Source organism: Lynx rufus, unplaced genomic scaffold (genome assembly GCF_022079265.1).
Source record: "Lynx rufus isolate CCGP_SWC_20201006 ecotype Redwood Valley unplaced genomic scaffold, mLynRuf1.p SCAF_2, whole genome shotgun sequence".
NCBI lineage: Eukaryota > Metazoa > Chordata > Mammalia > Carnivora > Felidae > Lynx > Lynx rufus.
Genome location: NW_025814834.1, coordinates 109,797,292 through 109,821,144, shown reverse-complemented (window position 1 = coordinate 109,821,144; position 23,853 = coordinate 109,797,292). Strand labels below are relative to the sequence as shown.

Genomic DNA, 23,853 nt, shown 5'->3' with positions numbered 1-23,853 from the left:
GAGGGTTTCAGAAGAAGTCCCTCAGGATGGGTCACTTCGCCATGCAGATTATTTTGAGCTGAAAGTAATTGGTGCCCAAAACACCAAGGAAGAAACTCTGACCTTCCCCCAACTATCTCTAAGAATTTAGAGGACCTACTCCAAGAATGGAGCTATCATCACAATTACATTATCCAGAGGAAGTAAAAGGAGGAGTTTAGCAAAGTATCTTTGTTAAAATTCCTCTCCCTGTCCCATTGTTTCTGAGGGGCCCAGTACACATTTGTTTACCAAATAATTACCCTTTTTCACCTTCCAGTGAATCGCCTTCCTTCCCTTTGAAGTCAGACCCCTACCTCCTTCCCCTTAGTTCAGGGGACATATATATCTCATTTTGCCTGCCTTTGGAATCCCACGTTTATGTGGATTCCCAGGACATACAAAATTAAATGTGATTTTTGTGGCCAATCTGTCTTGTGTCAACTTGATCCTTAGACCAGCCAGAAGGACCTTGAAACATAGAAGAAAACTTTTTCCTCCTCAACACTGCCATGGAGCCATGTCCACTTGAGGGATGAGAACATTAAAGCCAGAAAGGTCAAGCAAGTTGACTGAGGACCTAGGATCAGGAAAGGAGGATCCAGGGCCCAAACCCAAGGCAATGACATTCTGCAGTCTGTGCTCCAGCCATGGTCATTAGGGGAAGGATGGGTTCACTCATAGTTATTTAATGGGGCCGATTTCTCTAATACTGTGCCTTAGAAAACCATCACTTCAGCCAGTGTCCTCACAGCCAGGGCAACCTATTTCTTGAGGAACATTCCATGTTTACATTTGTTTCATGAAGCTGGTACTTTTGTGGGGAAAAGAATGCTGGTCACTGGGCCCTCCTCTCCTGGGAGGCCCAGAAGCCCTCTGCACTGTCTATGCTGAGGACAGGCCAATGGGGCCAGAAGTGGACGGTCCCAGCCTCACACACGCAGACTGTAGTGGAGAACACAATGTCACACTGGTGAAAAGCAAGGCCTGGGTGGTGGTTATCTTTCCCCAGACAATTACAGTAACGCTGTTTGACTCTGAATGCTTGGTTACATTTCAAATTTATTTCCAATCATTTAGAACTGGATCGATGGGAGACAAAGGTGCCTTTTAGCGCTGGCACCTGCTGTTCCCCCCAAATGTCAAGGACTGACATTTGATGCCATTATCCCCAGTCAGCTTACAGATGACTCACTTCCTTGCTTCCCCAGCCCTCAGGCCCACCCACCCAGCAAGGACTTTCACACCATGCTGATGACAAACCACACTGCCCAGGAGGACCCAGATTTTCTCCCTCTGGCAGAGCCTCCTGGGTGACCACTGCATCCCTGGGTGCCTGGGACAGGCCTCTCCGGGCTCAGTTCCTCCTTCTTTCTTTCCTGTCCCCAGGCCGGCACCCAGAGTTCTCAGGTCAGGTGCATATCTTGGGATGAGATGGGTGCTCTCATGGTCTGCCTGGTGGTCCAGGTAGCAGGGTGGGGCTGTGGGGTGTATCTTTTCTCGTGAAGAAGGCATTGGGGGAGAGGGGACCTGGTGCCCCTCAGATAAAGTACTCCTTTCTGCTGCTGTCCCCACCTGTGTCCTGGAGGGAGAGGTCATCCTGCAGGGCTGCGTCTGCACTTTCGGCAAACTCCGTGCCCTTGGCCTCATTGGTGTGGTAGGTGCCCTTGTGCCCGTACAAGTAGCGTAGAGTGATGACAAGCAGGCAGATCAGGATGATGGCTATCGCAGCAATCACGCCTGCAGAGGGAACAAATGCATGGCTCTGTCTGGGGCAGGCGCCTGGGACTGGGGTCAGGACTCATAGGGCTTGTGCCAGGACAGACACTGCTACAGTCAGCACCAACCCCAGACAGGCTGGCTCATTCCTGCCCTTCTCCTTCCTGCCTGGCATGTGCTCACCCTTATCCACACCCATCTGAGTTACTCCGACCTCCCTTCCTCTTTCCCCCTCCTTCCACTCAGACTGGCGCAGACTGAGGATGGGATAGGATTCCAGCACTGACCCTTGATCAGGGCCACTCAGTCCACTGAGGAAGACAGACTTTTGTGCATACCCTGCAGAATCAACTACATGAGTTTACCTAAAACTGAGAGGTTCATGGCCTCAGGACTTGCAGTTTTAAATCCAGAATGATCTCAACTGAGAAGTTCCCCAGGGTGTGAGACTTGGTACTAAATCTAGGAAAGTGCCCCGAAGGCTGGGCCCTGGTGGCAGCCCTGCCTTGTGCACTCTTAGGAGGAACAAGACAGGGCCATGGGAAGCACTTGGGACAGGTTGGGGGGAGTGTGGTTCACTGTTCATCACCCTACCTTAGCTCTGGCATGCTCTCTGGAGGTGAAGGCTGCATGGGTTTGCCAGAGGAGCAGGGGCAGCCAAGCAGAGGACTGGAGAGGGAGGGGGTTCTGCAGGACACCCAGTAAAGGCGTGGAGTGTGAACAGCAGTCAGCCCCTCATTTCTGTTTGGACTCAGGAGTGGTTGGGAGGTGAAGCTGGGAGGCTGGGTGGTAGGGACCAGGTCACTCAGGGCCTGGGAGTGATGGGGTGAGGGGACACCAGTGAGTTTTAGATGGGCTTAGGCGTGGCCCCTCATGCAACCTCACCCTCATTCAGGCATTTGCTCTGAAGCCTTGGGTGGATTCTCCCCTGGGCACTCCCTCTGATTCTCCTGCTTGGAGGCCCAGGACAGCTCACCTGCAATGATGGCGATGTTCACACCCAACGTCATGAAAATGTGGTCAGAGTCGACCATTTCTGTGAACAGAAGAGAAGAGCCTAAGTGGGGAGAGGAAATCCTCCCATGCTCAGCAGTGTGTCTGCACCCCCCCCCCCACTCACAGGTGCGCAGCATTGTGAACGGGTCAAGTGGACAGAGGGCGGTGTGTGTGTGGACAGGCTTCTGGCTCTTCCTGGTCGCTGACCAGTCTGGAGAGGATGTGGGAACCACAGTGGAGGCTGACCTGGTTCCTGGGTCTCTGAGTGGGGTGAGGGGCGGACTCCTTGCATTGGGCAGGTGCTCGGTAGACACGTTAGGTAGGCTAGCTCAGTAGTGCGTATGAAGGTAGGCAGTCATGTGCCCGGTACCAGCAGCATCTGCCTTTGGGCCTCAGCTTTCTCACAATAATGGTAAAAACAGACCATTTGTGAAGTGTCCCCACACGTGGAGGGTCCAAACATGCCAGGTGTTGGTTCAGTTGCCTCTCACCCATCATATCATGTGGTCTTCCCAGCAGTCCCATGAGGTGGATGGTATTACTAGCCTATTTCACAGGTGGGACCCTGAGAGTGAGGGAGTAACGTGCCCAGGGTCACACTGGCAGGACAGTCAGCCCACACTCCCGCATCTGGGGGGCAACTTTCTCCTTTCTCTGTTGAAGCCACCCTCCCAGGAGGGCTCCTGTCTGGTGGCTCCTCCCCAAGTCCCCTCTGTGGTCTCCGATTGGCTCCCTTGTGGGAAGGGCCGCACTGGGGCACTCTCAGAGTTACTGACCGGTTGGTCTGGCCACAGGGCTAGCATCTCAATTGGAATAGGAAGCTGTACATCACCTCCAGCTGCTTCACAGAGTGTCTCCTCTCTCCTCTGGGAGATGAGTGAGGAGAAGGATTTATTAGACCACAGAAATCTCAGTGTTAACATGGAAATCCCATGTTTCAATTATAATGGCTACGCATATTAAAGCAGAGAAGGCTACTTCGTAATAGTCCTTTCCGCTCAGATAATCACTTTAATTATAGTGGGATGAGGTCATTCTCCCCAGCTTCCAGATGCCTCTTTCTGAGGAGGGACTGGCCGTGGTGCGAGGAAGGAGAGTGTGGTGAGTAAAGGGAAGGCTCCAGGCTGGAGGCAGAGGAGGAGGAGAGCCCGCCCAGAGTTTGGAGGTGGTGAAGAGGGTAAAAGAGGTCCCTCAAGTCAGCAAAGAGACAGAGCAAGCACACAGCAGGAGTCAGGGCGGGGGAGGGAGGGGGAGGCAGGAGGAGAGCTCAGTTCAGCCTTCTAAGTGCTTCACGGTACTGAGAACTGAGGCAGGAGGGGCAGGAAGTGCAAGTGGCATCTGACTTTGAGATTTAGGGTGGACAACAACAGCCTGGATTTCAGCATGTAGCACATAGTAGGTCCTCAATAATCATCTGTTGAATGCATGACTGCATCCATAAATGCAGGCATATATGAGTGAATGGATTCAGATGCTGGCACTGCGGACCTTATTCAATCACCAAGAACTTCAGAGTTCAGGAAGAATAAAGAATGGCCCCCTCCTGAAGTTGGCATGGATGGCCATAGAAGTTCAAATACCTAGAATTGCCACTTGGGATTTTCCAGGTTGAAGACCAGCATTTCTTAGGCCAGTGTGTCCAACCCAGTCAGGGTTAGAAGGGATTGCTGGTTCTTCCTCTTTGAAAAACACCTAGCAACAGCTTAGCCTGTGACAGGTGCCATCCTCAGCATTTACCGGGCTTGGCCCCCATGGCTGTCCCATTTGGTAGAAGTTACTATTATTCCCATCTTACAGATTTGGAATCTGAGTGCCAGAAAAGTGTTACTGTATTCCCTGGATCTTATAGCTGAAAGAGAGTCAGAGGTCAACCAAGTCAAGCCCAGGCTGCTCTGGGTCAGTGTGCTGAACCCCGCCTGGCACTGCCTAGTACTGCTTAAGTGCTAGATGAGGTATTTGGCTTGAACCACTTGGGGTGAATTTCTTAGCTTGTGTTTAGGGACCGTGCACCCAAACCTATATACTGGAACACTGGAAGCTCTCCCTGCAGGCCAGTGGGGTGGGGAAAGGAGGGATCTGAGGTCTTTGAGGGGTCAACAGGGCTCCCTCTGAGCTCATGTGTGCCCGGGAGCAAGGTGGGCAGGCATGCCTCATCTCCATGCCCTACCCCTCTGGGTGTGTGGAGCTGAATTTGCACAATGTGATTGATCCCAGGGAGGTGACACTTCAGCATGACCAGAACAGCTATAGAGCTCAGAACTGGCACAGCAGAGGAAGCTCAGGCCTGTCTGGGAGGATGGAGATGGTGTGAAAAGTGGTTCTCAAAGCGTACTCCTGGGACCAACAGTATTTCCTACAAGCCTGCTAGAAATGCAAATTGTTGGGCCCCATCTCAGACCTGCTGTATCAGAAACAAGGACCTGGATCTCACAATCTGTGGTGATAGGCCTCTAGGTGGTTCTGATGCATGCTCTGTGCTGAGAACTGCTGGTGTATGAGAAGGCTTCCCCGAGGGAAGTCGTTAGGATTGGCCTTTGAAGGATGAATAGGAGTTTGCTGCACAGACAGGAGTATAAGTGTTGTAGGCAGAGAGCTCAGCACCCACAACAATGCTCACCTCTCTGTAGCTCTCACTTTCCCTCTAAATGTCTGTTCGCCATCCATGACACTGAGGCTTGTGAAGCCTACGTTTTCATCTCTTGCCTCTGGAGATGGAGTTAGAATGCTCATCGGCTATGGTCCCTTGTCCTGGGTCCCTGTAGCCGGTGGTGATGATAAGGGATATTTGGAAGAGTAGCTGGAATGAGCTCCATCCCGCCCAAGGAAGTTGATGGGCTAGTGTGCAAGCAGATAAGGACCCTGGAATAAAAGCCCACCCCTAGCTGGGGTTGAAAGGTGAGTATGTGATTGGAGATGGCATCATTCTGAGTTCAGGACTTGGGGCAGAGGGATTTATGGGAAGCCTTAGGGAGTGCATTTATGGCAGAGGTAGGTGTTATTTATGGCTAAGTGTGGGTCCGAGATCAGAAAAAAGTAACTGTGTAGCCCTCAGATTGGACAGGCATTGGAGACCTCAACCTTTTCACAGAGATCCCAGGTACCCTGTGGTTTTCTTTCTTGGCTCCCTTTAAGACTGCAATACCCTCACCAGAGAGAAAGCTCTATAAACCCCAGAACCACATTAGCCCTGCTCACAGTTCTATGCCCAGCATCGGGCTGTGTACCTGGCACCCAAGAACGGTTGTTGGATGTTATTTGAAACCTGGCCCCTTTGGAGGAACTGAGAATCAAACTGCCCTTTGCGCTGTCCACATCATTGTGAAGACAAGCTTTGGGTTCAAGTCTTGGCTCGACCAGTTTCACAGTAGTGCATCCAGCAAAATATTTAACACTGACTGGCTTTAGTTTCTGTGTATGTAAAACAAGATTAACCATACCCACCCTGTGGTTGGGATTAGAAAAGATATGCATGATAATATTTTATGTATGTTGTGTAGACAAGACCTACATGGCACATAGCTCAGAATAGGTATTTACTAAGTTGTCATCATTTTTCTTTTTTAAAGAAAAGCAGACTGCCATGTGCAGCACCTCATTTGGGTGTATCTGCTCTTGGAAGCTTGACGAGCCTATGCTCTCCTACAAATGGACCTTGAGACCTTGTTTGGAGATTCTAGCAAGACAGTGCAGCCACTCATATGCCCTTGACTGAAGAGCAGTCCTCCTCTATCGGGGAAGGTCATCGTCTTCAACAGAGTGTGCAGCTTTTGGAGGGACGCACAGGGAGCAGTGAGGGAGGAAGGGGATGCCCGCCTAGCCAGGCAGTTTTGCTGAATCAACCCGGGCCATCAATGGGTTGCTGTCACAGAGGTGGCAGCCAGATGGTCCTCACATCCTGTCTCCACTCTTTTGATCTCACCCTCATTACTACTCTGGTTTGCACATAATTCAGTGCCAATCACCTAAGCGACCCACTCGCAAATGTTTGGAGTCCATGCAGAGGATGGGCACTGGTCATGGATTCCTAGGACGGGCCTGGTGGACAGTAAATCAACATCTGGGTGCTGAGTGTCTCTGTGTTCCCAGGATCACCGTCGGCACAGAGGAGGTTCCAGGAAACAGAGAATGAGTCTCTCTGGGAGATACGACTGTGACATAAAACTTATTTAAGGCAGGGTTTGTCAAACAGTAAATCCCAACCCACTGGTGGGTCCTAACTAGAGAGAGAGAAATAGAGAGGGGAGAGGGAGAGAGAGAGAGAGTGAGAGAGAGAGAGGGAGAGAGAGAGGAGAGCTCAGAAAGCATTAGGCTCTATCATTCAGCCAGGGTAAATACTGTTTGGTGGTGCTTTGGTTTCATTTGGGCACACACACCAAATGCATTCACCATACTGTTCAGAGGCCATGACTTAGACCACAGCACCATAAAAGGGAAAAAACCAAATCCCTAGTCCTGCAGCATTGGGCTCAAGGGAGCCCAACTCTGAGCAGGCAGATGGTGAAGAAAACACAGCTTCACTCTGACAAAAGCTGACGTGGGCCAAGGCGGGAAGGTGGCCACGGTGTATGACAGCTCCGGGCTTCTGAACCCCAGTGTGGCCAGCCAGAGTCCTCGCCACAAGGCCAGGGCCTGGGCCATGAGCCAAGTGCAGGGATAACAGATGCTTCCTGTGAGCTGAGCTGGTGGGTCTCTTGGGGGAGAGGAAAGGGAAGAGCTGTTACTGCCCTAAACTGTTCAGGGAAGTTGCCCTCCTGTGGGGGCAGGGGTGGGGTGGTGAGCGGGAGGAACATTCCCTCATGATGGGGATGAGGCCACGTGTCCTGGGGGTTTAGCCTCGAGAGGGTGTGGAGGAGGAAGGCTACTCGGCCGGCACAGGCACTGGGCACTGGGCATGGTCTCCACGGAAGTCCCCTCATTTCATCCTGCAGCAGGCCTGCAAAAGGGAACTTCCTTCCCTTTCTCTAAGTTACAGAAAATGACATGCGTGCCAAAGAGGTCAAATAATGGGGCGAAACTCACAGCCAAGGGCAGAGCCTGTGTTCAATCGGAGGATTCTCCAGAACCAGAGTGTGCACCCTCCGAAGTGCTGGGAATGGCTTTCTCCTGTGCAGTCTGCAATCTGGCTGCAGCCAAGGGCTGTCGACTCTCCATACGGTCCACAGGGTGGCCGGCCGCCTGTCTTCTGGTCAAAGGCAGCGGGGCACACAGGTGCTGCCCCTCATTGAAGGTGATGTTCCCAGTTCCGGCTGGCAGCTTGGGCACGGCCAACAGGACACAGGACTTTAGCCGCAGCTGGACCCTGGGGGCTGGGGGTTGGGGGTGCTTCCCAGATATTGACAGAGAGCAGAGGTCAGGTGCTGGCCCCAGGGACACAAGTCCAGAATCTCCCTTCTTTGGTGTTTTCTGATGAAGCTGTGCCAAAGGCACTCTTCTTCCCCTAGAGGTGTTATCTTCCCACCTCCTGCCCACCTCGGATGGTTTTCCTGGCGCCTCAAGGTTATGGAGGAAATGCCTGCTCCCTGCTTCCCTCGCCCAACTGGGGCAGAGGACTCTGGGAGAGTGAGTTCCTTCGAGTCAAGGGGGAGAATGCCTTCAGACTAGGCGGCCTACATGTTCTGGGAAGAAGAAGATTGTTTCAGCTTTAAAACCATGAAGGGGAAGTCATGGAGTCCTTGGAGAGTTCCTCCCATGACAACTGTGTCAAGGACAGCAGTGCAGAGGCCGCCACACCACCGCCTACAGTTTGCCAAGTTCCATGCCACTCACCCAGACTTCTATTTCAAGGAAACTACGGATCTGGTTAGAAGAGCTGCTCTCCCCTGGCCGTGACTTTGTGTGAGTCTGATTTGGGTTCAGGATGAGGCCAGCGACTGGGGGAGGGACAGGAAACTTTGTGGCTGCAGAAAGTTCTCCTTGGCTCCCACTGGGGTTTCTTCTTCCTGCACTAGATTCATGCCTCCAAGTCCTTATGCCAGTCAAGCAGAAAGCAGTTGACGGCTGAAGTTTATGAACTGCCTTTTCCTTTTTGGTGAGAAACAGGTCAATCAAATTTCCTTTTCTTGGATGGTTTGTTGTTATCACAGCCTGAAAGGCTGTAACACTGAAGCTACAACTGGGGAAGAGTTGGTCTCAGGATGGAAGTGTGACAAAGCAACGATTACACATTGTCCATGTCTCTTGCACGGCAGCCATGTTGGCTGTGTAGGTGGCATTCACCCAGCCCCAATGGCACATGCCCACAGGGAGCTCAGGACTTGGTTGAGGACATGTGACATATTTATGTGAAAAGGGACTGCCGACACTGTCTGTGTCATAAGGTGTCAAAACAAGCAATAAAGATATGCCTGGGGGTGTCACAGAGGGCACTCACCCATCAGACTCTGGGCCGCAGGACTCCCAGATTCTGTGACAGTGGTTTTGATTTTGCTCATGCTTTTGTTTGTTCTTTCCTTCCTCAGCAAAATGTCTCTAGCACCTACTTTTACAGCAGCAAGCTCTCTACTTGAGTCCAGGCCCTTGCCTTTAGGGAGCTTGCTGTGTCAAGAGAGAAATGCATCTGTGGGTAAGTTCAGAAAGGGTAGTTTAAGGAAGGGCTTCCTGGAGGAAGAGACCCCCCAAGACTGGCCTGCTCAGATGGTGGGATGGACAGGCCAGCAGGGGGAGCTGGGTGCAGTGGTGAGAGAAGAGCACGGAGGGGACCTTCACAGTGGAGTGGCCAGGACTTCTGTGTGGGCATAACTGCTGTGGTACCTGGTCATCGTATGTGAGATGCAGGGCCCTCTTCCTGTGCTTTTGCAGGAGGCAGAACTTCTCAGGCAAGTTAGCTCACCTCTTGGAGCCTCCTTACCACTTCTGTAAAGTATTGAGTGAAACCTGCTCCTGATAGGGTTAGTGGGGGCTGCCGGCAAGGTGTGGGGTCTCAATCTGAGTGTACCTCGTGATTTCCTGGGGGCTTTGTTACACCACAGATCCCTGCACTCACCCCAGATTTTGACACCTAGTGTGGGCCCCAGAATCTGCATTTCTCAACATGTTCCCATGTGCTGTTGATGCCGCTGGCCCTGTGAGGACCCCTGAGCTCATGACGGTGAGACTGGCTTATAGGTCACGTGCCCAGTTCCAGTGCTATCACACAGCTCTTGTTTGCAAGGAGGTGATAGCAGGCTCCAGTAAATGAAAGTATGGGGGGTAGGTCATACTTTCTTAGTGATGAAGACAAGAAGACACAGTCACAGCTGCCCAGGCCACAAATCTGAGCTTTGTGTGCTTTCTTTGAGGACCAGCGGATGTAGTTTGAGACCTGGTACAGTGGTTACTCTGCGGACTTGTCCCCTGCGCTGGCTCCTTTGCCTGCCGCCAGCGACTGGAGCTGGGAGACAGGACAGAAGGCCCTGTGCCAGCGTCTGGTAGGTGCACTGGCCTCCGATGAATGCCTGATCAGGAGACTGTAGTCTCCTCTGCCTCGTTCTTTGGAAACTCCAAAAGTCTCAGCTATCCCCTGGAAGGAAAAGTAACCTCTGCTGATTTCTTTCAGTATCCCTGGGCTCTGATGACACACCAGGGAAGCGCTTCTCCAAAGAAAGGTGTCTGGGGCACCAGAGTGGCAAAGGAAATGGGTGCTTGGGGACATTTTGGGGAGCCAAGAGGGGACAGTGTATCCCAATCAGCATTTGCTTGGCTTTCCAGCTCTGAGCTCCAGTCAGCAGAAGCAACTGGAGCACAGAAGGCCCTAGATCCACCTATTTCCAGCCCCAGCTCTGTCCACACTGGGGGAGAGTGAGGGTGCAGGAAGCCTCCACCTGCTGGGCTCGGGGTGGGGGCCTGCCCGCCTGCCTACACTGGCTGAGTCGGCCAGGTGTGAGAGTGAACAGGTGAGGGAGTGAGGTCCAGAGCAAGGGGCCATCCCACAGCATGACTGAACTCCCACTTAGACCACACGGGACCATCCTGGAGAGTGCAGTGGCCAGCACAGGGCAGCAGTGTGATTCTCACTGTTGTTAACACCATTGTCACCATTCTGACTGTTGTCAGCAATGCCAAAATGGCCTCCAAGTGCGATTTCCAAAAACGGCACCTTTAATTCTCTCATATGCTATTTGGCAAATGTGTCACCCTGAGCATCAAAAACCTCATTTCTAGCAATGGGCCCTAGAGACATAACCTGAAAAGGAAACAAAAATTCATGCTCAGAAAAGTATACTGCAACTTGGTGTAAAATGGAAAATAAAAGAGAGAGAACCATCTAAATGTTCCACATTAGGGAATTGGTTATGTAAATTCCAATACACTTATGTGATAGAATAGTATGCAGTTATTGAAGTGATGTGTGGAAATTCTCAGTGACAGGAGGAAATGCTTACAGTGTGATTTAAAGGAAAAAAAACAGGACCCTGTAAATATAAATTATGTTAAATATTAAAAAAAATTCTTGGATAAAAGAATAAAAGGAAATAGCATGTTGAGGTGGTGGCTTTTGGGTGGTGGGTGGGGGTTGGGGTAGTGTTGCTTTCTTCTAACATGCAGTTTCTGTACTTTCCAAATCACCTCCAACAAACATGTTACTTTTCAGGTCAAGAAATGGGAGTGGATCTTCAGAACTGGCTCTCGTCACAGAGTCTTCAAAGCCTCAGACTGGAAAGTCCATGAAGTTCCCCCTGAATCCCCCGCTATGGTCTCCCCCATCCCACCCCAGTGCAAGTATGGTTGCACTTTCCCGAATATCTGAGTCTTGTTCTCACATACCCTTTGCCTGACCTGGTCAGGGACAGCTCCGTGTAGACACTTTCCCTTCCAATGAAGAGGTGCATGCCGGGGACAAGTGCAAGTGCATTCGACACCCATAGCTCACCCTGCCTTTTCCCTGGGCTGCAGTTGTGGATGGGAGAGTTCCAGATGTGGCTTGAGTCCCAAAGTGCTCACAGACACCCTTGTTTCTGCAGATGGAAATGGAGCAAGCTCTGGCCCTCTCAGGAAATGGGTCAGAGCCTGGGTTTTAGCAACCTGTGGCTGCTCGAGCTCAGGTTTTGCTTTTCTGGAGCTCCTTGAGTCATTGTGGGTGTCCTACTCAGCTGGGCTCCCAAGGATCCTCAGATTTGAGTATCTTCTTAAAGACCCTGGAAGGGTCCCTCTCACCTCCTGGACTGGTTAGAGCCCTCTGGACAGGATTCTCTGAAGGGAGGCCTCAGTTGTCCCTTTAATTTCAGTCTCAGGGGAAGGGACCTTATAATGGAAATGCACAGACTCAGTTTCCCCTCTTGGCCTCCTCTTTCCTGCATCTCTTCCTTTTTTCTTATCCTTGTGGCCATTGTCAGTCACTTCACACTCATCCATATCTCTTGCTTCTTTTTCTCAAGCACAATGAATCTTCCATCAATGATTTTGCCCCTATACTTTTGCAGGCTGTGTCTATTCTCCTACTTACAAAGAAGTAGTAGAGTTTAGCGTCTGGAATAATGACTTATAGCTTGCCTTGCAGAGAGGTGCACTTAGCTGTGTGGGTGTCAGAGAGCTCAATCTGGAAAGATCCTTGTAGTCCCTGAAAGCCAAACATTAGAACCTCAGGATTGTTAGGACTGGGCCTCAAGGTCACAGAATGTCTTGTCTTTCAAAGTGCCTGCGGGGAGGGTGTTGGAGGAGTTAAAATCATCTATTGTGGGCATGCAGTGAGCATGTACTCATCAGTTGCTGGGATCACAGTAGCTTTGGGTTGGAAATGACCTTGAATGCTGATTCCGGCTATGGCTGTCTTGTTCTTCCATCACTCTACAGCCTCCTTGACCACAACGCTTACACTGTGTCCACAACTTCTGGGGGTTATCAACTCAGTCCTGGATTCCTCCTCTTTCCACCTGAGCTGGGTGGCTCCTTGGCCTCAGGACACAGCCCTCCATCTGGCGTTTGTCTTGTGGCCTGATGTGTCCGGGAGAGTTTCGTGAGCTGGCATGGGGCTGTCGCCACCACTTCCCATTGTTTTGGGTAGAAAATGAGATACATATGGGCTACGGCAATGCTTTGTTAGCAAGTTTACACATTCTCTCGCCCTGTTAAGCACATGGGTATTCAAAGCAACCACTCATTCACAATGTAATTTTTATTCTGGTCTCCAGGTCATGGCTGCAGCAGGGAGGCCCTGAGTTGAGCAGACACCTCGGGAGAAGGAGGGTTCTGTGGTGCAGGAGAGGCAGGCAGAAAAAGGAATGGGGCCCTACAATGGGGACGCAGCTTATGTCCTTCCTGTGAGTTGTCAGAACAGGCTCTATGTGGCTGCTCTTAACCTGGAACTGCATTGTGGGCAGATTCTATAACTTTCCAGTCCCTTCTGGAAAAAAGACCAGTCGGAAACAAAAGCTAGGGTCTCACATCTATTTTAAAGCTCCTAAGTGAAATAAGCAAGTCGCAGAAACACAGATGCTACATGATTCCACTTATGTGAGGAATCTGAAAGAGTCCAATTCATAGAATCCAAGCAGGGAATGGCGGGTGCCAGGGCCTGGGGGGAAATGGGGGCTTGCGGATCAGTGAGCATAATTTCGGAACAGGAAGGCAGGATGCTCTAGAGATGTGTCCTCGGACATTGTGCCCACGGTCAGTTATAATGCATGGTACACTGGACCATTTGTTAAGGGAGTAGATCTCGTGGTAAGTGTTCATACCACAGTGAGATAGGCGGCCTGGCCTGCTCTCCTTAATTCCTCTCTCCCCACCAGTTCTGAGCTCAGCCCCTCAGAGCTGCAGTGGGAAAGGGATGTGAGGCTAAGGGAAACCATTTTTCACCCTCATGGGTGACACTGGTTACTTGGTCTTGGTGGGGGGAGCCCTAGGCTGGGCAGGCTCTTTCTGAGGACAGAGTGATAGCCTTTGGGGAGAACTGAGGCAGGTGTGTCCACACTGTACTGCCCCTGACCCTGGGGGGCCTCAAGCTGACTGACCCTTCAGCAACCCCCTGTGCGGCCTGGACAGGGCTCTTGGGAGTGGGCTGCTTTGAAGATGGTTCACACCCAGCCCCTCTGGGCCTAGTCCTGCACAGGCGGGGATGTCGAGGATGTGCTGCTGCTTCCAATGCTGCATGGACAGACGGACGGGGAGCTCGCTCCCCTGTGGCGCCGGCCCCCTTGCTCTGGGGGCTCTCTTGGGCCCTCCTCACTTGGCTCGAGGCAGAGAGAAGCTGAGCACCATGGAGACAGATGAGGATGATGTGGGATTCTCCCGCAACAGCCCTCAGGGATGCTCTGGGTGGCTATCTATCCATTCTGCGACCATGGCTTGTGGGTAACCGTGCTTGCACCAGTGTGGACTCCACTCAGGCTGTGCCTAGTGCGCATTTGGCATGTGAGTGTGCTTACTGCTCCCCATCCTCAGTTTTGAGTCTTCATGGAAATTCCTGCATTACATCACACACGCAGGTGCACAGGCACAGACATACACACGTACACACACGTGTGCGCGCGCACACACACACACACACACACACACACACAGCCTTCCGGGACCTGCAGCCTTGTCTGGCCCCTCCTTTGGCTGATGCAGCTGCTTCTCTGAGGCACAAGCTCTGGCACTGGTTGGCAGGTTGTCAGCTTCCCAGCTATGTGACTGTCCCAGCCCAAGGTCAAGTGCATGGACAATGAGCAAGAGCCATGTATAGGGAAGATAATTCTGTAAGGAGCAGTTGTGCCTCTCAGTGAGGTGTGAGGCTCAGAATGACAGTGCTCACCAAGGAAGTGGGCCAGTGAGACTCTCCCCAATCCTGATTTCAGGCAAGGGGACCTAGGGAGTGCCTGACATCTCCAGCTTAGGACACAACAGAGGCCGGTGTTATAAAGCTTCTCTCTACAGCAACCCAGGGCATCTGGCTGCATCTGAAGTTTTTCTGAAGAGGAGGTCACCTTCTCCAGACTTGCCCAGACCTCCAGAGGTCTATTTGGCCTCTGTTTGCTCTCCCCTTCATGCCCTGAAGCCTGGACCACCCCTTTGGCCTCCACACCCTCTACTTCCCCTGGGATCCCAATTACCTACTGATCCAGATTGCCCGAGTCTCTCTTTTTCTACTTGAAACCCTCCTTTCCTGATATGGATAATGATGCCATTGCCATTATTTTATGGGCTCACTTTATAATTGCCTGTATTGTTCCAATTTCTCACCAAAGTCATTGAGGAGGGTGTTATAATGCCTGTCACTTTAGAGTTGAGGAAACTGAGGCTCGGAGAGGTTGGGTCACTTGCCTGAGGTTACATAATGGGTAAGAGTGGGACTGAAACCCAGGTCTGTTGATTCCAAAGCTCCTTCCAGAATCATCTGTCCAACAAAAGTCTCTGAGAAGCTACTGTGTTCCTGTTTTAGAGCCTGAGGATCCAACAGTGCACAGTACAGAGCCTTCTATTCTAGGGGAGGGAACAGTCAACAGCTCATAAAAAATGTGGACCCATGTTGTTAGGCCAGGTGGTGATAGATGCTATAAGACAAAAAGAAAGAAGAAGAGAGGGAGTGATCAGGGAGGCCTCTCAGAAGAGGTGTTTTGGGGCTGTGGTAGAGACTGAATGAATGTTTGTGTCCTCCCAAAACTCCTATGTTGAAAGCCCTCCCTGGATGGTATTAGGAGATGGGGCCTTTGGGCGGTGGAGCCCTTGGATTAGTGCCTTTAGAGAAAGATTCCAAGAGCTCCTTCACCCCTTCTGCCCTGTAAGGGCCCACAGAGAAGACAGTTGTCTATGAACCAGGAAGCAGACTCTCATCAGATGCAGGCACTGTCAGTGCCTTGCTCTTGGGTAAATGTCTGTCATTGAAGTCTACCAGTACTCTGTGGTAGCAGCCTGACTCATACAGGGTGAAGCAGGGACAGAAAGAGGCCTGCTCATTCTGAATCTGAAAGAGGAGTGTTCCAGGAGAACATGGGCCAGTGTGAAGGCCGGGGCAGGCAGGCTGGGTGAGCTCCACGGTGAGCCAGAGACCGTGGGGCTAGAAGGTGCAGCATTCAACCATAGAAAGAAGTGTGGCCTCCATCTGAGAGGCCAGGGAGGGTCCCCCACAGGAGCCTTTCGGGTTGTGTCTATTTGAGAAGCATCTCCGTGGCTGTCGTGCTGGGAGCCACTCTGGCCACGGTCTAGGCAAGTGCTTAGGCCTGCACAGTGGTGGCACTGGTGACGGGGAACAGAGGTATTTTGGACATGTCTGGAATTGAGGCTGACAGGAGTTGCTATTGGATTAGCTGTAGGGCAAGCAAAGATGTGGGGTGACCTCTACTATGCCCAGGGATCCCGTCAGATGTGCAGCACAGGTGCAGGGTAGGCCACTGGCACAGAGTCTAGGGCTCAGGGGACAGGTGAGGGCTGGAGCCCCAGCTGGCACCTCCAGCATCTCAAAGGCACGGACAGCCATGGGAAGGGACAAGAAAAGGAGCCGGGGGTCTTGCATAGGGCATCCCGGGGGGAAGCAGGCAGAGGGCCAGGAGGAAAGCAGGGAGCACCATGTCAGGAAGATCCCAGCCTTCCCTCTGCTGCTGCCCAGAGCTTCCTGTGCTCCAGGCCTCCATGTCTATACTAGCCCCATTTCCTCTCACTTTGCCCAAACTCTGCTAAGATCCTGCCCTCTCCCATGTATCACGGAATCTTCCCCCTCCACCAGATCACCTCTGGCAGCATGTCTGTTCCCGAACTTAGGAAAGGGACGCCCCCCGCCCCCCACCATGGCCTGTCTCCCTCCTGCTCCTGGTCTCTTCCCTGTTCCCTTCACAGCAAAGCTCTGCAAAAGGCCTTCTCTACATACTTTTGGTGTTTCAAGTGCTTCTTTTTCTTTGTCTTCTGGTGACATAAACTGAAACAGAGCCTTCTACAGAATGTGGGAGGCTTGGAGAGAGTGGAGGCAGGGGGAGGCCTTGGCCAGAGAAAGGTGGTGGTTTGCTGGACAGCGCACTTGGGCTGTGGTTGTGGCGCTGAGGTGAGGCCGGTCAGTGTGAATGTGTGTGAGTGTGCAAGTGTGTGTGTGAGTTTCCAGCCATGGCCATGTTTGGGTGCAGGCATGCAGGAGGGAGGAGCTGGATGAATCTAGACTGAGCCAAGACGGAGAGAATAAAAAAGGCTAAGAGTGTATTCAACCAAACCCAGCTGGGTTACAGCAGTGAAAAAACAACTCAGAGGTCTTGTCCTCCTGGAGTGCACATTCTAGGGAAGGGATACAGATGATGCAAAGGAGAAATAATGAGGTGTGCAGTGTGCTAGATGGTGCTAAGAGGAAAAATGAACTAGAGAAAAGGATGGGGCTCTGGGTGGGAGCTGCAATTTTAAAAATGTGGCCGGGAGGGCGTCAGGAAGAAGGCGGCATATGGCTAAGGCCTGAGCCAGGTGATGAGGGGAAGATGTGGGTATCTGGGGAAGAGTGTTGCACACAGAAGTGCAGCAAGTGCAAAGGCACTGAGGTGGGAACAGCTCTGCATATTTCAGGAACAGCCAGAAGGGTGGCCGTAGTGAAGTGAGTTGTAGAAGACAGAGCATGAATGGAGGCCAGACCACATAGGGCCTTGAGAGCAGTGCGTGGGCGTCAGCTCTCACCCCGAGGTAGACGGGAGCCATGGGAGGATTCTGAGCAGAAGAGGGACATAAACTGACCGACACGTTGGCAGGATTATACTATGCAGGGGAAGGGACCCACGCGGGGCGGTGGGAGGGGGGTGGCTGTGGTAAAACCCAGGGTAGAGAGGATGGTGGCTTGGACTCCAGCAGAAAAGGTGAGAGGTGGTGGGCTTGAATATACCTTCTAGGTGGTGCTGGCAGGAGTTGAGGACATACAACAAGGGACCACAATGGTGGGCTATGGAATCTGAGCTGTGAGAGGGAGGAGGTGAGGAAGGAAGGGAGGCAGCCAGGCTGCGGAGGGGAGGTGTTCCTGGGCTGAGGAACTGAGGGAGGGGAGACGTGGAATGGACAGCAGCACGAGCTAGGAGTGCTGTGGGCTGTCGGGGGGCGGGGTGGCCAAAATGGAGACTGGGGTCCCTGGCACTGCCCCCATGGCAGCGAGGGAGTGCAGGAGCAGGGTGCCAGAGGCAGGAGTTGAGGTAAGTCACCTGTGTGTGTGCACAGATCTAAGGATGGCGGTGGCGATGGGTGCGAGGGACAGCAGAGGTGCCCGTCTCACCCAGGAGGACAGGAGGTGTGCTTCGTGGAAGGAAGGGGCACTTAGCAACAAAGGGTAACAGTGCCTGGGAAAGGCCTCTGTCTCTACCCTGCACCCAGCGCACAAGAGTGTGGGACAGAAACGCAGTGTCCTCGGGGAGCCAGGCTTCCTCCCCCGGGGGAAAAGGTGAGGCTGTGCTCAAACAGGTTGAAAGGTGGAGCTTGGTGATGCAGTCCGGGGCCCTGTGGGGGGAGCACTGAGCCACAGGGAGAGGGCCGGGGGTGTCCCAGGTCCTTGGCCATCCGTGTCAGAGGCCTGGGGCCCTCAGAGTTATCTGTGTGTGCCTGTCTCTTCCACTCAGCCGCTCTTCTCTTCCCTGTCATTCCATCCCCAGAAGGGACCCTCTGATGATTCAAGGGCTAAATCAGTGGCATCTGGGCCACAAGGGGCCTGAGAAGCTGAGTCGTCTGTCCCTCCCCTCTGACTGGCATTGGGGGCAGTCCAGCTGTGTCTGGCCGGATGCCTCGTGCTCCTTCTGCTGAAGATCCAGTCCAAGTTCCACTGCCTGACATTTCAGAACCTCTGGGTGCCTACAGCCCTTATTTCAGGGGCAAGTCTTCTAAATTTGCCTCTTCTTTTTTCTCACGTGCTGCTGGCTGCCTGGCTGGCAGGAGGCTCTGGGAGGCCAAGGTTCTGCACTATGCCACAGTGATTGTGGGCCTTTGCAGACTCCTCTCTGCCGTCAAGTTTAGACCACGTCACCTCCGGGAAGCCTTCCCTGACTTCTGCAAATGGCTTGTGCGCTCCTTTCCTCTACCCCTGCAGAAGGCTGCAAACTTCCTCATAAATATTTTAGGCTTTACAGACCACATATGGTCTCTATTGCATATTCTTCTTTATTTTATTGGTTGGTTGGTTTGTATGCTTTTTTTTTTAAATACTTTAAAAATGTAAAAACCATCCTTAGCTGGTTGACTCTACCAAAGCAGGCCACAGGCTGGGTTTAGCCTGAAGGCTGCAGTTTGCTGAACAACTCGTTCAAATCACCATTAAAATGCTTTGCAGTTGTCTGTCTCTGCACTGACTTTTAACTACTAGAGGGCAAGGACTGTATTTTATATACCTCCACATCTGACACAATGCTACGTGAATGAATAACTGATGTTGCATAAAATATCCTCTGACGTGTCCCAGCTGACTCTTTTATCATTTTTCTGCACACCTGCCTCTCACATGTTAAATAAACAACCTCCCTAAGAGTCTCCAAGTCAGCCATTAAACAGTCCCTCCACAGATGCATACCAAGCTTTCAGTGATATTAATGGATGTCATTTGTTAGGTCCCCGGTATGCAGCAGGCCAATGTAGAGTCCTATGGACACAGAAGTGAAGCCACCATACTGTGCGTGTGCATGTGTGTGCGTGCGTGCGTGTGTGTGAGCATGTATGTGCATGTGCTCATGCATGTGACTTAGGTACAGATCACTGGGTCGCTGTGCAGCTCAGGGTCGCGCTGACATGCCCTCCATGCTCCCTGCACTCCAGCTGGATCACGTGTGCTAATCCTTCCCACTTCTCTGGAGGACTTAATTCACTTAAAAAATCATATAATTGCATTTTCAGCATAATTAGGTACCTAATTACATGACTAAATGTCCTCGATCAGGCTGCATGTGTAAATAATGATGATTTAGTTAGCCGTGCTTTGTTATTGGCTTTCCAGAAGGCTCATCAGTTGGTGAACAGGATGTGGAGAATGTTTTTCTCCTTCCCTCCCTGGGTTTGACAGGCAGGAGTGGCAGGAGGGGAGCAAGGTGGAGAGGGGAACGGGAGCTGGGGGGATTCCTGTTGCCTGGGGATCTTGGTTCAAAGCCTCAGGTAGAGCCTGTCAGAGTACCCACATTCTAAAGCCAGACAAGGTCACTTCCCCCCAGGATGTGCTAAGGGAAGCCAAAGTGATCCAGAGACAGCTGGACCTCCAGGTTATGGACCAGAAGGGTAGAGATGTGGTAAGGATTCTGGAAGGAAGGCATGCCACAGGAGTAGGAGGCATGAGTAGTTCCTCCCCCATTCTCTGGAATATTTCTCCTCCTCTTAAGCCAGTGAGGGCACCCACACTGAGGGATGCTGCTTTCTTTCCACACTGGATGGAGGTGTGCTGATACTCACTGTTCTTCCGTGTGCAATGGGACCATAAGAGAACCTGCCTCGGAGGGCAGCTGTGAGGATGGCATGAGATGATGCATGTCGATGGTGAGGTATGATTTGCTACATGATACCTGTTAGCTAGTATTGTGAGTGATACTTCTGTGGTTTGTTTTTTAGGCTGGACCAGTGTTTGAAAGGGAGGGTGCATTTTGACATATATATATAGGAAGTGTAATCCTGGGGTGGTAATGAAGAAAAGGGAAAATGCATATCAATACGCCATCTATAGAAACCATCTTACAGCCCTTGACGGGGACACTGTCATGTGGGTAGTGATGCCAGAGCTGTGGGTCCTGGCTTCTGAGTCCCACTGGCATGTGACCCTCTCTAACCCTCAGCTCACTTGCCAGAACAGAACGATGCACCTGCATGGCTCCAAGAGAGGCGGTCTCCAACACATGCAAGCTCTTCTCATCCCCATTTATTTCAGCATGGTTCCTGCATGTGTGTACAGGCCCACATGGTCCCTGGATGCAGGGCCCCTGTGGGGAAGCAGAGGGGCCCAGTTCCTGTGACTTGGGGGGCAGGGAGTGCTTGTTTATCTCCTGGGATAATTGGGCTTCCCAATGCTTCCCACTTTGCTTTTACTCCTCCTTTGTCCTCTGGGTATCAGGGCAGGAAAGGAACTTTAGGCAGGCACCAATTCACCTCATTTTGTATCCAGCACCAGAGCCAGGAGGCTGACTGCCCCCAGTCAGGCCACTGCACTGTTTTTGTGCTTGGGGAGGAAAAAATATTTCTCTTCACTGCACACTCCCCACCACCCCACCACCCCATCCTCCCACTGTGTTTCCAGCTGATGGAGACACTTTATAATATGTCTCAATCCATCACACGGGGACATTCCTGTTCTATCTTCCCAGCCCCCCGTTAAGGTCTTGTGATTTATATTTCTCCAACATTAATCTTTTAAAAGCAAAGAAGCTATAAACACATACATAATTCTTCCTCCCGTCAGTTGAAATCCCATGACACAAATCAACTGCCATCTAAATTAAATGTTTCTTTCACAGAAAGTGATAAATGCCCTGGAGACCAATCAAGAAAGCCAACAAACTTAGACTTTGTTTCACTTCGGAATTTTGCAGGTGGTGTGGTTAAAGTCCAACAACTGGTTACATCGCATGACCAACAGGACTGGCAAATTGGATGTTTTAATACAGCTGAGATGGAAAGCAGACTTTGTGCATCTTTCCTTATCAAGGTTTTTAGCATTTCAAAATGTGGAGTTGAAATCTAACATGTAACCTTAGGGGAAAAGGGTAGGTACAGACACAATTTACTATTCTGTCAAACTGATGTACTGCTTTCTTAAGCAAACCAAGTAACAGAGTGAAAATGGAGTTACCAAAAGAGACATCAGCCACTTATAGACTTGGATCTGTTTGAGTGGTTAGGATTAGGGCTCCCAGATATGCCAGATGGTCCAAGTGCAGATTTCAAATAATTTTATCCTTTTTTTTTTTTTTTTTTTTTTTTTAGCAGGGATGGTTTCATATGTAAACCAATGCAAATTGTCAAATTGTAATTCTGTGCCTTCCAAATATCTATTTTTAACTTTTGAGGGGGAAATATAAAAGCTATGGTTTAGGAAGGAAGGAGAGAGATGAATGGCTAAATCCAGTATATATCTTGGGTTTATTTTCCTCTCTTCCTTTTCCGTGTCTTATTACTTCTTCCACCATCACTACCACATTTAGTATTGTTAATAAACTTCATTATTCATTATTCAACTCATTATGGGAAGTAGAGAGTCTTAAATATCAGGCTAAAGAAGCTGTGTCTACTACTGTAGGCCATGAGCAAATGAGAGATTATGAAAAAAAGGGATTCTCTAGAAATCCTGAAGTAGTACAGGGATGGAGAGAGAGAGAGCATCTCTCTTCCAAGTTTAGAAGAGCAGTTGGAAGACAAGAAAGAATCAGCATGACACAATGAGAGACCAACAAGGCTGAGAGAAGTGGACATGAGCGGAGAGGTATGGATGTGAAATGAGGGGCTAGCAAGGCCCACTCGACAAGGCTAGGAGTCTTGAGGGTTGGAAAGTTTGAGATTCTGACAGGAGTATGATTAGAAGTTAAATGAAGGAGACAGTGTAATTGAAGAGGTTGGAGGGTTATGAACAATGATTTATTATTTTGTATTAAAATATATCCATTTAATGACTAACTTCCATAATCACACAATAATTATATTGTAGTTACATAACATAACTTATTATCAAATAAATATATCATTTAAAGTATTAAATATTAGGCTGTGTTTCGGATTTTCAAATTTACATAAAAAGTACGTTTTTGACTATTGCGAGAGGCATCCATGTATGGATGGGAAGAATGAATGACAAGGGGATCTCGGCACTGCTTGAAACGAGGATGCTTTTGAAGATTACAATGGCTCCATCCACATAGAAGGTTTTGCACCCAGGCAACCTGGCCTGGGAGTTGGGGCACTGAGTGTGTGTTGGTGGTTCTAAACTCTGGATGCACATTAGAATCACATGAGACCCTTTAAAAAACGCTCTTGTCCAGGTCCCACCCTCCTAGGGTTGCCAGACAAAATACAGGGCACCAGTTAAATTTGAATTTTAGATAAGCAACAACAAATTTTTTAGTATAATAAGTATGGCCCAAATATTGCACGCCAGCTCCACAGACTGTTTAGTTCTTTGTCAGCTTACCAGGTAGACTGGGGGTCTCCTAAGGTGGATACACCCAGAGGAGAGCCCTGGGATCTCCTGGGCCTGAGCCCAGAACAACAGGCACAAGCCAGTCTGAATTCCCACATTATTATCTCACACGCTCACATCCCTCCTACTTGTCCCAGGTGAGCCTACTGTGCATAACACGGATTCTAATTCTATTCCACACCTCCAGACTTTGGCTCATGCTGTTCCCTCTGCCTGAAATGTCCACTCCACCAAGCTTACCTGGTGAATGGATGTCTACCCATCAAGGAGGATGTCTGTCCTGACCTCCCAGTGGAAGTGACCTCCTGTTACTACAGACAGACTCACAAAGCATGTCAAAATAACTCTGGGGGTGCAGGAAGGGCCATGCCACTTTCATCTCGGTATCCTGGCATTTTGCAAGGTGGCTTGCACATAGTAAGTAGGTGGTCATCAAAAGCTTACTGAGAGCAAGCTCCTCTCAGCAGACCACATCGAAATGCAGCAGGCAAATCACCCAGAAGACAGGTTATGGAAGCAGGAGTGTGCTAAACCAACTTAACTGAGCACCTACTAGGTACCAGGTGGTAAAACCATCTCTTGCATCTATCTTTCCACACTGTAGAGAACTTTTTTAAAATGTTCTTTTAAATTTATTTTGAGAGAGAGAGAGAGAAAGAGAGGGAGAGAACGAGCAGGGGAGTGGCAGAGAGAGATGGAGAGACAGAATCCCAACCAAGATCCCGTGAGCTCAATCCCACCACCCTTGGATCATGACCTGAGCTGAAATCAAAAGTGGGATGCTTAACTACCCAGGCGCCCCACAGGGCAGAGAACTTTTTACATACACTAATCCTTCGGCACTAGTGATGTCTGGTGATGGTTTGGCTCGTTCCAGGGTAGAGATCAGAGGAGTCCCCGCCTTGTTCCTCCCTTATGCTGGCATTCCTTCTGCCCTTGCCCTTGATCTGCCCTTTCTCTAGCTCGTCAGGCTTTGTCAGCCTTGGGGTCTGAAACTTGCTCATTTCTCCACAGTCCAGCTATAATCCCAGGCCTTGAGCTCAGTCTCCATGTCAGGCCATACCACCTGTATGGTCCCAATTTGGGGATTTGAGTCAGGAAACGCACTTTTCCTATCAGGT

At 50.8% G+C, this 23,853-nt stretch overlaps 1 protein-coding gene across 2 annotated transcripts in view; it reads right to left on the bottom strand.

The window, feature by feature from the left end:
- Positions 1–1,060: 1,060 nt before the first annotated feature.
- Positions 1,061–23,853, bottom strand: part of GYPC (glycophorin C (Gerbich blood group)) — a 42,268-nt gene continuing 19,475 nt past the window's right edge. Inside the window, exons 1-3 of one of the 2 annotated variants that reach the window (XM_047083928.1) lie at positions 7,753–7,774; positions 2,714–2,773; positions 1,061–1,758 (exon numbers count right to left, since the gene is read on the bottom strand). In XM_047083928.1, the coding sequence (XP_046939884.1) occupies positions 1,559–1,758; positions 2,714–2,771 (258 nt within the window). In that variant the 5' untranslated portion in view covers positions 2,772–2,773; positions 7,753–7,774 and the 3' untranslated portion in view covers positions 1,061–1,558. Of the gene's footprint in view, positions 1,759–2,713; positions 2,774–7,752; positions 7,775–23,853 lie in introns of those variants that run through there. The other variant, XM_047083927.1, reaches the window with a different exon arrangement.